This window comes from Cuculus canorus, chromosome 1 (genome assembly GCF_017976375.1).
Source record: "Cuculus canorus isolate bCucCan1 chromosome 1, bCucCan1.pri, whole genome shotgun sequence".
In the NCBI taxonomy this organism is placed as follows: Eukaryota; Metazoa; Chordata; class Aves; order Cuculiformes; family Cuculidae; genus Cuculus; species Cuculus canorus.
This window is the reverse complement of record NC_071401.1, coordinates 173,676,366-173,689,274: the sequence shown is the minus strand read 5'-3', so window position 1 is coordinate 173,689,274 and position 12,909 is coordinate 173,676,366. Positions and strand designations below refer to the sequence as shown.

The following is a 12,909-nucleotide window of genomic DNA, read 5'->3' as shown; positions in this document are numbered from 1 at the left end:
TAATATACTTCAGAAAGAGCCTGACAATTTAGATATTAAAAAATCTCAGATAATTCATATTTCTTGGGAAAATGATGGTATTCCTGTCAGCCTCAGTAAACAACCTTTAGCCCAGAAAGGTTAAATATCCTATGACTGAATAAGATTGAATATATATTCTCGTAGAAATAATCTAATACCAGAGAAGAGTTTCTGAAATTTTTTCCTTTATTTATTACACTAGAAATAATGATGACAGAAAATATGCTTAATAATATTTGACAATTACAGCAACAGAGAATGAATTAAAATAAGCAACGTTTGTGTTTGAGATCACTTGAAGATGAGAATAAAAAGTCAGAAATATGAAGAGAGAATAACCCCAGCAATAAGTAATTTTCACTATATGTTGACTTAAAAAAAAAAAAATTAGAAGCAGCTTATAAAAAATCTTTGCATATGTATTTGAATGGGAAATGTATCATATTCCTGCAGAGTGTTTATGAAGCTGATAGAAGATAACGCATGGGAGAATTCTTAAATGAAGTAGTATATATCGTTTTTTCATATATAATTTTAAAAGTTGTGAAAAGAAAAAGTCTATTTTGATAGTAAAATGTTATAAAAGTGGATGGAGAGAGGACTTTGTAGAAATGAGAGTTTTGAAAAGATTATCAGTGCATTGGTTGTTGTCAAACTTGGAGAAAACCATATGAAAAAACATGAAAGAAGTATTCTCCATGGCGTGGAGAATGCTACCCCCTTGTGGTTTATCATGAAGTACTGCAGATGCTGTGGCAGCCCCAGCTCTGCTACCTAAGCTGTTGTGACAGCGTTCACAGCCTATGAAACACAGCACTTCAATGAGATTTGCTGCACCTTAATTTATAACGTAGCAAAAGGCTCTGACATTATCTCAGTTCCTTCAAAGTCATGTGTTCAATTTCCATTTTATTAAGGAACCATCGCTTTTTGCTGTTGCTAAATTACTGGAGACAGGACTCGTTAACATGCATAGGATTGAGATTCTTTGGAGACCTCTGACTGGTCATCTTCTGGAGGTAACTAATTGTTTTTATCAGTTGCACTAGAGATAGATTTCTATTCATAAAGGTCTCGTGGAAATACACTTTTAAAGTGTAATTTAAAAAATCTATATTGCTTTTATATGTTTTGGTTTATGTGCTTTGGTTTTGCAACTTCAATATATCACAATATGAATTCAGAAGTGAATTTACTTACTTAAATTCTAATATTTTAGCATCTCCTGTTAACTTTGTCTTATAGTGTTGTCAGTCTTTATAAGTTTTTAACATGGCAATTTATTATACTTTATATATGTGTTACAATTAGGGTAACACAAGCAGGTTGCACTTTGGATTTACATAGTGCAAATATCTAGGGAGATTTTAAGATATGTTTTTGTGTTCTAACCGTAAAGATATAAGCCATTAGATTCACTAATAATACATTTGTTTTTTCATTGAAGGAGTGTATTTTTCATGTTGCAGTAAAAATACTTAAGACATTGAAATAGGATTATGATAGCTATTTGTATATTTGTACACTATTATCTTAAACAAACCATTCAAAACATTAGCTCAAAATTTTTTAGAAAAACAATCTTAAATTTTGAATTTCAAACTAGAAACAGGTGATGGAATGAAATTGTAAAGTTTTAATTCTATACACAGATATGTAGAATAATGAAATTAAATGAAATGAAAGAATAAGGCTTGTTTTATAGTGGGTAAGGGAAAGAAAGCTTTTCTTTCTCATTTCCAGAAACTATCCGACACTTCTTAGAACCAGTGCATGATTTCAAACAGTATTAAGGATTGGACATCTCTAACCTTATTTATGGAGATCATCTCCACATAATCTTTTATCTAGGAGAAGAAATTTGGATACTTAGGGGATTAAAGACTTAAAGCACAGGCATGTCTTTCTCCTGTCTTTTTGTCCACTCCAAGACAATAAGGTTCACCCTCCAAATCTTTGTTTTCATTTGGTAAGCAGTCTGTTATCCATTGTGGGAATATAGTATATTTTGCAGGAAATAGTATATTTTAATGTCTTTTAAAGTACCGCCTTTTAAACTTAAAGTTTTAAGCCTCAAGTTCCTTTTAAACCTAAGTCATCAAAGTACAGTAAGGAAGGAGAAGACACCAGCTGCAAATTCAGTAAAACACAACCAAAGGCAACAATTGGTTCCTCGTCTCTGGAACTGATTATCTATTCAGATTCAGACATCATGAAGTGGTTCAAATTCTCTCTTTCATGTAGTGTAACAAAAGTATAAGTAATTCAGGAGAGTGGCTATTTCTTGTCTGCATCTGCTAGCTCTTCTGCATTGTCCTCCTTTTCAGTTTGGCTAGTGGCTGATAAAGGAATGGTTCACCAACCAAAACCATCAGCCTTCCTTATGATCCTGTCTTGGAATTTGATTCTGGGTTCTTACACTATCTAAGCTCGGGCTCTAAGGGTGGATGGAAATCATTATGTAGAGGTCAATGAAACTGTAGACTTAATTGTCTGAGGGCGATGTATCGGGTAGGTGAATACAGTTTATACTAGGTATCTGTGCAGTGGATCTGCACAATGCTTTTTTCTGCTTTAAAAAAAAGGCAATTCGCAAAACTATTAGATTTAGATAATTTGGAGACAAAGAGAAATGAAGACATGCATTTGAAACTTTGGTTTGAAACAGTATTTGCTATTGTTTTGTCAAGTTTTTGAACTAATGGAGTATAACACTTACTTTACATTCACTATGTAGTTACTTTTTATATTTAAGCATACAGAAGAGCAGACTCTTTCTGTGTTGGCTACTGTCATGCTTCCTCACTTGGTTATGTTAAGCAGCGCATGAAAGATGAAACTTTGAATTTTATAGTAGCTAAAAGCCAGGTTAAACCTGAGTTTTAAGGCATTCATTGAAGAGTTGCTCGATGCTTTTTAGACAATCATTATCTGAATTAGCAGTTAGTATATTCGTTTTGGAGAATGTATTGGCTTGAACTGCTGTGGTTTTCATTATTTTCCTTCTATGTCTTTCACTGCTTCCTATTGCTTCCTTATTCAGAAGGTATGTCTGTCCAAAAAATAATTTTTTTTTACTGTTAAACCTAATTATATATTCTTATCTAGAGATTTATTGTATTGTTGTAACAAACATTATTACAATATTGTATTCAAATTCTAATGTAATAAAAATATCCAGTTTTTTTATATTGCATATATTAAAGTCTTGCTTAAATAGAAGTGACTTTAAACAAAATATTGCTCTGTTTTTAGGTCTGTCAACATCCAAACTCCAGAATGAGAGAATGGGGAGCAGAAGCTTTAACTTCTCTCATTAAAGCAGGACTGACGTTCAGTCATGATCCTCCATTATCTCAAAATCAGGTAAAGTAAGTTTAAGAGTAGCTGCTTTCCTCCTTTTTCGGAACTTAAAATGAACATGAAATCAAACTCTTCCCTAGAGAAAGTTTTCTGCAGTTCAATGAATAGGAGGCATTCGTAAGGCAACTTTACTATTGAGTTTATAAAGCCTACAGCTATAATATTCTGAAGTAACTATTGAGAATCACTTCAGGCATTTTAATGAACATAATGAAGAATGGTGATGCTTGTATATGGTGTCCGTTTGTTAAAACCAGATTATAGATCACATTCATGAATGCAAAACAATTCCAAACTCTTTACAAGTATGTATGTGATGTGGTGGCAGGTAAAAAATAAATTGCCTAACCTTCTAAATCACAGCTATTCGATCCATTATTAATAAACCATTCTAATATTTGTACTGAGGTTCAATGGATAGTTTTTTCAAGGTCTTCTTACTAGGAAGCTGAGTCTAGGTGAAGTTGTAAGTGTGACAGCATGTTGCAGCTACTTCTTGGGGGACCTGGATAACAGGAAGGGGAAAGAAACAAAATGTGTAGATTTCTGCTGAGATTCTGTATAAACTCTTCTTTAGAAAGAACAATCTGACACTGAATTTGAACATTTAATGAGTGAGGTATGGAATTAATTTAATGACTCTTAAATTGGTACAGTGTGCTTTCACTTATTATGCCTAAAAATAATAAAGGATCGTTTAAATTTTAGCATTCCTAATATGCTTTGCTATTTACTTTTAGAGACTGCAGTTGCTTTTATTGAATCCATTAAAGGAACTGTCAAATATTAGTCATCCTGATATCAGAATCAAACAGTTGGAATGTGTGCTACAGATTTTGCAAAGTCAGGGTGACAGCTTAGGACCTGGTTGGCCGTTGGTGCTTGGAGTCATGGGGGCAATACGAAGTGATCAGGGGTAAGTTTCTGTATTACAAACCTTTGGGTATTTTCTTTTATACATTAAACATTAGGCATTAAAAAAACCCACCAAAACTGTAGTGAAATTTAAATGCAACTTCCCTATTTTGTATTACCTACACTCCACTACTCCTTTTGATTATTTCATTTTCTCTCTCACTAAACAAAGTTATAGTTATAGATGACCTTGCTGCTTCTGAGAGCTCCTTCTCAAAAAACCTTTTCCACACTACATTTTTATTTTATGCTTGTATTCAGAATTTAATTCTGAAGGCAAAGTATTTATTAAAGATCCATTTAATTGTAGCTATTTTGAAAAGATTTTGTCTAACATAATACAGTATTGGAAGCAAGTTAGACCACCATTACCTTGGCATGCATTGTTCTTAATAAATAAAAATACATTTTCTCCACCTGTTTGGCATACTTTCAGTTTGTAACTGCTAATACAAGAAGTTGTTCAGAACAGGTTACTTTTTTGAATATTGTCATGCTTAAGGTTAAGCTTTGTTTTGTCTGTTGTGGCTTTTTTAAACGTGTTCTAGCTTACACATTTGAACTAACAAATCTTAGATCTCTGTGACAGAGAAGTAGACTTCGCAGTATAAAACTAGCTAAGGACCACTAGAGACCCTAAACTTCAACTTTACTAACTAGTTAACATGGACTAAAATACTTCATCAGAATTTGAAGCTTCAGCTTCATGTTAAATCTTAAAAAAAACTCTCTGGTTGAAACACTTAAAATGTTGCAAATTTATCTAATAATCATTAGATGGATTTTTTTTTTCTTTTCTTTTTCTTTTAAATAATGCTGTCTCCTGAGTTATTGTATTCAAAACATTCTTGTGCTCTTGAAATTTGAAATGAGAGTGTGTGTGTTTTATTTTTTGTTTTCTTTTTTCAAGAGAGTCCTTAATACGGACTGCATTCCAATGTCTTCAGTTGGTTGTGACAGACTTTCTTCCAACAATGCCATGTACTTGTCTACAGATAGTTGTTGAAGTTGCAGGAAGCTTTGGACTTCACAACCAAGAGCTAAATATTAGCTTAACTTCAATTGGTTTGTTGGTGAGTTTTATATTAACGTATTGTGATGATGCTTCTGCCTTTCTTTTTGGTTTTTTTTTGTTAGTGAAAATTAATCTGTAATCCATTTTACAAATAAGAGCCAAAACCTGGTTTTTGAGTTCTTAGTGAATTCCCATGCTGTCGTTTGGATACGTGTAAATTGAGTGAGCACACTTTAGCTCCAATTTGCATGATTCCGGGGTTAGGTAAAGAAATAGCACTATGTTATAACCAAGTTCATCAGTGTCTTTATTTTTAATAACACTGTTTCTCTTGCTAGTACCTGGTGTAACTGGGGCCTAAAAGCTGAGGCCAAGAAAAATACTTTCTGCACCTTGCAGGATTTATGTGCTGGTCTTCTTCTATCAGTGTTGAGAAATTAATATCTTGATGTACTTCAAAATACTTTTAAATATGGAAATGAGAAACAATTTATTTCATGATCATTAAGAGCATTACAATGTTTTTATTGTACAGCAACATATGTTTTATTTATTTTGTAGTGGAATATTTCAGATTATTTTTTCCAAAGAGGTGAAATAATTGAAAAAGAGCTAAACAAAGAAGAAGCAGTGTTGCAGAAACAGGCAGAAGAAAAGGGGGTGGTGCTAAATAGGCCTTTTCATCCTGCACCACCATTTGATTGTCTTTGGTTATGCCTGTATGCTAAACTTGGAGAACTGTGTGTGGATCCCCGACCTGCAGTTAGGAAGAGTGCCGGGCAGACGTTGTTTTCTACTATTGGTGCTCACGGAACTTTATTGCAACATTCAACATGGCACACAGTGATATGGAAGGTATGATGTGTAATCTTTCGCTGAAGGTTTTGATAGCGATGGACATGCTATTTTAATATCGGTTAACTAGTTTATTAAGACTTTTTAAAGATAAGATACAGTGGCAGAAGTCCGATACCTTTCCCCCCCGCCCCTGCTTTCTTTTCTCTAGCCCTTAAAGCCTCTTATGAAATGTAATTTTTGTATCTTGGCCATTTTTTTTTCTTACTCAGGAGTTGTATAAAAAGGCTGCTCCCTCCCTATGACGATGAATGACTCCTTAATTTGTGCGAAAATAGGGTGATGTTTGAGGGTCATGGGATTGGATTGATCTGCTGTTAGGTCAGGCTTTACTTTGCACTCTATTTTGGCTCTTTTTATTTGAAAGTATCCATCAAATGCCCTGTTCTAGATCACAGTCATGTTGGTTATGCCCTGCGGAAAAGTCAGGCTGTGGTTGAGTCTGTTGCCTATTGCACCTGTGAGGTATCTGCGATTCAGAGGGTTTAGCTGCCTGTTAGTGCTAACGCTGTTCTCGGTGGTTTTGATCATGCTGTTTCTAGACCTTCCCAATTGAAAATCAGTTGGCTGATTCTTACTCTCAGGTGTTGTAGAGACTGTTTACAATAAGGGAATTCTTAAGGTGACACAGTGATAGAAAGGATAATGGAAAAATTACTGGGTTTTGTTGTTTTACCATAAATACAACTATTATTTGAAACTGTTTTTTTCCTCTTCTGGCTGTTACAGGTTTTATTTCACCTGTTGGATAGGGTTCGAGAATCTTCTACCACAGCTGACAAAGAGAAAATTGAATCAGGAGGAGGCAACATTCTCATTCATCATTCAAGAGATACAGCTGAGAAACAGTGGGCTGAGACATGGGTATTAACGCTGGCTGGAGTTGCAAGAATATTTAACACCAGAAGATACTTACTGCAGCCTTTAGGTAAAATTCATAGTTTAAAATTATTGAAAGATACAGTAATAAACTTTCTGCTTTTGTATATTTTTTCAGTTCAAGCACTGGGCAAGAATCTTAATCTTAGATTAAAAGTGTGTTCTGTTGTGTCTCATCCCAAATGTGGTTCTAATTTATGGAGATTTTAAGTCATACTTCTTAAAGCCAAAATTTCTAAGTACCATTTCATATTCCATATGACAGCAGTTGAGACTATATATCCCTAGTCTGTGGTGTAGGTGCCAAATAGCTTTAATTTGTAGTAGACTGATAACAATATTTTTTTTTGTTCTTTTGATTGTCGGAATATATTTTTCTTCTTGTGTTTCTAAGGTTCTACCACACTTGCCTAGAACTCTTCCGTGGCATCAGTGTGTCAAGTTCTGCAGTGCTCTTACAATGTAAAGAGAACTCACTTGTAAAGTCAGTGAATTATATAGCATAGAAAAGAAGAAAGTTTTATAGAGAAGATTGGAATTGTTATGGCATGAAAGACATTGGGATTACCCAGTATTTCAAGTGATCATTTTTCTCTCCTCATGATACTCCTCCACTATTTGTCTTGTACAGAGATCACAGTTTGAATTACTTTAGTGTTTGTCTCTAATTCAGCTAATTGAAGTGAATTCCCATTTTTTTTTCTTCCTTAAAATCTTACCTTTCCCCTTTTCAGGTCTTCAGTTTTTCTTCTGTAACTCCTTGATATCTTTGTTTCTTTGTCTTCCTATTTCTTGGACTCTGATTTTCCCCTATTACTTTTTTGCTTTCTTTTTACACAAATAAAACATGAGGTCATGTATCAAGCTAACGTAAAATAGAGAATACTACTACCTAAAATTGAACAATGTGAATGTATTGATATTAGTTCAGTATTCATGCCTGTTTCGTACAGAAAAAATGTTCCTGTTTAGGCTTCTGAACAGATATTTTGATAAAATTTTAATACAGCTTTCATTTCTCGTTTAGTTTACTAGAATTACTTAAATTACTTTAAAAAATAAAAATGTGATATAAAGAATGTATAGCTTGCAAAGAAAATTCCCCATTACATTAATATACCTTCACCATCCCATAATACACAGTTAATATATATATCTCAACATTTTAAAAGCTATCAAGAGTATTGGTCATTTGCAGAAATGTAGTAGATTTTAAACTATATTAAATTTGAGGTTAAAACTGACTAAAAATTAAAACATTACAGAGCTATTTTAATGATTCAAACCCAGTAATTAGTCGCATAGAAAATTTAAGGTTAAGGCTAAATTTAATGACAAGTTCAAACTCCAAAAGTGAACTCTTTTTACACAGTACAATTGTCAGAGCATTTTAAAATAAAATCTTTATAAATGCATTGCCTGACTATAGATTTGACCCTTAACTCTTTGTATATGCTTAATGCTTTTTGAAACAAACAGGCATCTGGTATGTATAAGAACAAATCTATTTCACTATCCTGAATAACGAAAACATATTGTTCTGGTATGTGATATGGTATCTGATTTTTCGCTAACAAATTCAACTTAAACATTGATATTTTGTTTCATTCTTCATACTTCTGTGTTTCTCTCCCACATTCATTCTTTCTGGTTACGATTGAACTGATATATTCTGAAAGTCATTCAGGCTATCGCCTAACCTCATGAAATTTCTCTGTATTAGAGTAACAAGCACATGTACAGCCCTTTACAGGCAGGGTGGGTGGAAAGGGGAATAGTAAGCCAGATCCAAGTTGATTTTTTTTCTCTTTTTTTTAAAAACAGGAGACTTTTCCCAAGCCTGGGATGTTCTTCTTGATCACATCCAATCAGCAGCACTCAGCAAAAATAATGAAGTTTCCTTGGCCGCTCTGAAAAGCTTCCAAGAGATCTTGCAGATTGTTTCTCCTGTTCGAGACTCGGAGAAGCCTGATACACCCCCTGCTATCAATGTTTCAGTACCCGTGGTGGTAGGGACAACAACTGCTACTAGTCTTGGCAGATCGTTCATGAGAACTGACTCCATAGGGGAAAGAATAGGAAGATACAATGGATCTGAACCACCTGTAATAACAGATGAGCTTGAAGATTTGAATCTTTGGTGGGCAGCCTGGAACAGCTGGTATAGGATTGGTTCAGAAAGTACGAGGCCTCCAATTACTTGTGATAAATTGACTTTCATTCCCAGCCAGCCTTTTCTTACAGCTTTAATTCAGATATTCCCAGCTCTTTACCAACACATCAAAACTGGTTTCAGCATGGATGATCTCCAAAAGCTGGGTGTCATTTTGCACGGTGCTGTTTCAGTTCCAATCAGTTCTGATGCTTCCCCTTTCATCCTTCCATCTTACACTGAAGCAGTTCTGACAAGTTTACAGGAAGCGGTCCTTACAGCTTTAGATGTTTTACAAAAGGTAATAATGTGACTTCAAATATGTGGTGGAAGGTAAACTGCACTGTCTCAGTTCTTCTTTTCAGAAGACTTAAATGTGAAGTTTTAAATTATTTATGATTACACTGTGTGCTGTATTAGAATAACTGAATCTCCAATCCTAGTGCAACCCAGGTGCTCTGCATTGAAGGGAATGGTGTAGTCTTTATAAAATGCACTTTTGTTTGCAGATAAGGTATGGTGCTGTGTTTGTAGCCATTTACTCGTCTGTCTATTATTACAGAATTGTACTGTTACGAGGGTCTGTACAAGGAGTTAGGGGAGTAGTCCCTCAAACAGTATTCCTTATGTTGCTCAGGTAATGCCATAAACACAGTCTAGAAGAATAGTGATCATGAGAACTTTAAATTCATGCAAAACATAAAATATAAAAAAAGTCTCTGGCAGACTACCTATCTTCTTGCCTCTTCAGTTGTTTAAGCAAAGTGCTGCATCTCTGCTCAAGAAATTTTTACTGTAAAACTCATCCTCAAAGAGCACTCTTCATGCAAGTGGATCCATAAACAACAAATAAGCGTGCCCTTTTTTGGATAGTTAAAAAAAGGAAAAAAGTATTGCTTCTTTCTTTCTGGAGCTGTAAAACATCTCCTTGCAAAATACATTGTTCATTCAGAAAACTTATTTATTCAAAAGAAGCAAAGTTGATAATGAATGAGATCATGAATTTGTTTGAAGTACTGCTTTACAAAAAAACCAAACCTTCCCCCCCCCCCCCCCCCCCCCAAAAAAAAAACCAAACCACCCTATCACTGGGAAATGCCAGGATTAAAACTATCCATGTGATGTGACTTCATTCCCTTTGGATTGACTTCGTGTTATGACTACTTTGCTTAATCATGTGGTCATACCTTTTTTTTTTTTTTCCATTTTTATTCTTCCTCTCGGAAAGGATCCTGCCTCATTTAGCTCGTAGAACACATGGTGCCTACTTAATGAACAGCAATTCAGCATCTTATGTTCTTTTTGCTTAATGTGACTTGGCTTATCTTGTACTTATTTAAACCACACAAGCAAGGCAGAATCATTATAGAGCAGTCATTCCTTTAGTTGAGTTTAACAAATGTTCATGAATAGTTTGAGAACAGAGGTATAATATTAGAAGTTGGTATTAAATCTCAGCTTTGTATATGGGGATATAAATAACATGGAGTTTTAACACCAATCATATCCACTAGATTTTCATCCTTTTGGATTCAGGCTTGACCTTTTTGTACCCTTCCTTTTCCAGCAGCTCAGCCTTGCCTGAGTGCTGGTTTTCCCACTTAATCAGTCTGTAGATTCATCTCAGATTTTTCGTTTCTTTGCCAGTCTCCTTATCCAGCCAAAGGCTGCAGGCGTTAGTGCTTTTCAAAGGAGCACTTGATAGAGTTTTTAACAGGAGAAACAAACTGCACATTGTTCTTGTCAAGATGTTAAACTGCATTCGCTGAAGTTTACTTAAACAATAACAAGAGCAATATCTCCCCATGAGAAATAGAGATACCTCCCCTTTCCCTCACACTCTAAATGGTTAGCATGGCAGTTACAAGCCTTTGCAAATACAGACTTAGATGCGAAGGTGCTTCAATTTATACAATACCTCTGACCCCATCTATAATTAAATTAATAATAGAACAGCACTGAAATTGCTAAAAAAAATAAGTTGAAGGATACTTGGACATTAGTAAGTTCTCCGAAGTTGTGTGATTATTCCTCTCAGTTCTTATATAGTACAATTCACATGACAAGGCAGCCAGCCTGTGCTGATGTGGAGCGAAGGCCATCCATCATATGGTTTTGCTGGAGGCTGCAGTATTTTCTTCCTCTGTTGAAATGAATTAATACTCTCAGGAGTACACCCAGGAGCTAGTGGAACAGTTAAAGACAACTATGTAAATATTTGTTTCCGTCCTTTAAACAAAATGTTTCTTACATCTTTGCCTGTGGGATCAGATTAAGTTTTGTTCTTTGCTGATACAGGAAGATTTGCATCTGTTTTGATTTTCTAAGAAATTCTGGAACAACCTTGTAGTTGAAATAACATAAAAAGCCCTGACATTAAGACAGCCCTTGGCTGGTTTAATAAAGACATTGTGATACAATTGCAGTAGCAAAGGACCTTGCAACTCAAGAACATAGGACTGAAAGGGAACCTTAGTTCTCCTTTGAGACTTCCTGTGTATAGCCCATTTTACACCTTTGTTTTGTTCCTAATTTTCTTTTTATTCCTCATTAGAGCTTGTTTTCTAGTCTTTCATTGCTGTAGTATAAATGCCTGCTTCATTACTGTAGCTCCATTAAAACTTGTACTCAAGCCAGAATTCTCTAATTAATCTTAGTGCCTCCCAGCGTTCACTCTGGGTCAGCTCTACAGTGAGCCAGCTGGCTTGTCAGACAGAGGAACACAGATATGTACTTGAGGATCGGATAAAATTTGAATTCTTGCCTCTGCAGGCAGTATGGTTGCAAACCTCTTGAGCTAAAGGTGATACTTAAATACACTTTCAGAGATGATAGAGACTTGGCTATGGAGAGCTGTAAAAACAACCACCCACGGTAGTCCATGACGATAGTTACTCTAGGGGTTGTTAGGTAAATCTGAACTACTGAGAAATGTGAAGGGTAGTAGAATAATGCTTTAAAGCATGGAGTTCTGAAACAAAAGTATTATGTCAATTTTTACAACAAACAACCATCTGTGAAGTATTTTACTTTGGGGTTCATTTGTGTTTTGTTGTTGCCTGACCATTAATCTTTGATTTATACATGTCTCTCTACTGAAGTATGTCAGTAAGTGCACTTAATGCAGTAAATTCTACTCAGTTTTATAAGCAGTTCTTAAAGATATTTTCAACATACTTTGTCACACAATTTGCTAGGCTATTTTTGAATTTTTCGTATACTTAGATAAAAGATATCTGGTGTCAGTCAGAAGCATAAACCTTTTTGAAAAGCAGTTCTAGTTAGCTGAATTTTCAAAACTGAGTGACTTAATCCTCCTTTTTTAATGTTTGTTATAATTTTTAGACTTGAAAATACCCCAGTAGCATGGATAGAAAATGCTTCTATTTGTAAAATAAAAATTTTACAAGAGTTTGATATAATATGAAGAAAAGAAGCTACTCATTCACAAGCTTCAAATAGGAAGAAGTTATTGTTTTTGTTTACTAGTACAGGAAAATTAGTATCTGAAATTATTGTCCACTGATCCTGAAGTTAATAATGATAATAACAACAGTAATAACAATCTAACCATGTGGAGTGAATGGCAGATGTATTTTTTAATGTTTTGCCAGTACAAATATTAAGAGAGTCTTCTGTGGATAATGCAAGTTGCATATGTGCAAGTAGGTAGTATCTATACAAAAGTTATCCACGGGTTTGTGGATGC

At 34.6% G+C, this 12,909-nt stretch overlaps 1 protein-coding gene across 5 annotated transcripts in view; it reads left to right on the top strand.

The window, feature by feature from the left end:
• MON2 (MON2 homolog, regulator of endosome-to-Golgi trafficking) overlaps nucleotides 1-12,909 on the top strand; it is a 98,523-nt gene that overhangs the window by 36,503 nt on the left and 49,111 nt on the right. For all 5 annotated transcript variants that reach the window (XM_054051680.1, XM_054051672.1, XM_054051662.1 and 2 more), the window contains exons 20-26: nucleotides 939-1,040; nucleotides 3,277-3,387; nucleotides 4,125-4,300; nucleotides 5,210-5,372; nucleotides 5,876-6,169; nucleotides 6,899-7,097; nucleotides 8,873-9,501. In XM_054051680.1, the coding sequence (XP_053907655.1) occupies nucleotides 939-1,040; nucleotides 3,277-3,387; nucleotides 4,125-4,300; nucleotides 5,210-5,372; nucleotides 5,876-6,169; nucleotides 6,899-7,097; nucleotides 8,873-9,501 (1,674 nt within the window). The remainder of the gene's footprint in view (nucleotides 1-938; nucleotides 1,041-3,276; nucleotides 3,388-4,124; nucleotides 4,301-5,209; nucleotides 5,373-5,875; nucleotides 6,170-6,898; nucleotides 7,098-8,872; nucleotides 9,502-12,909) is intronic.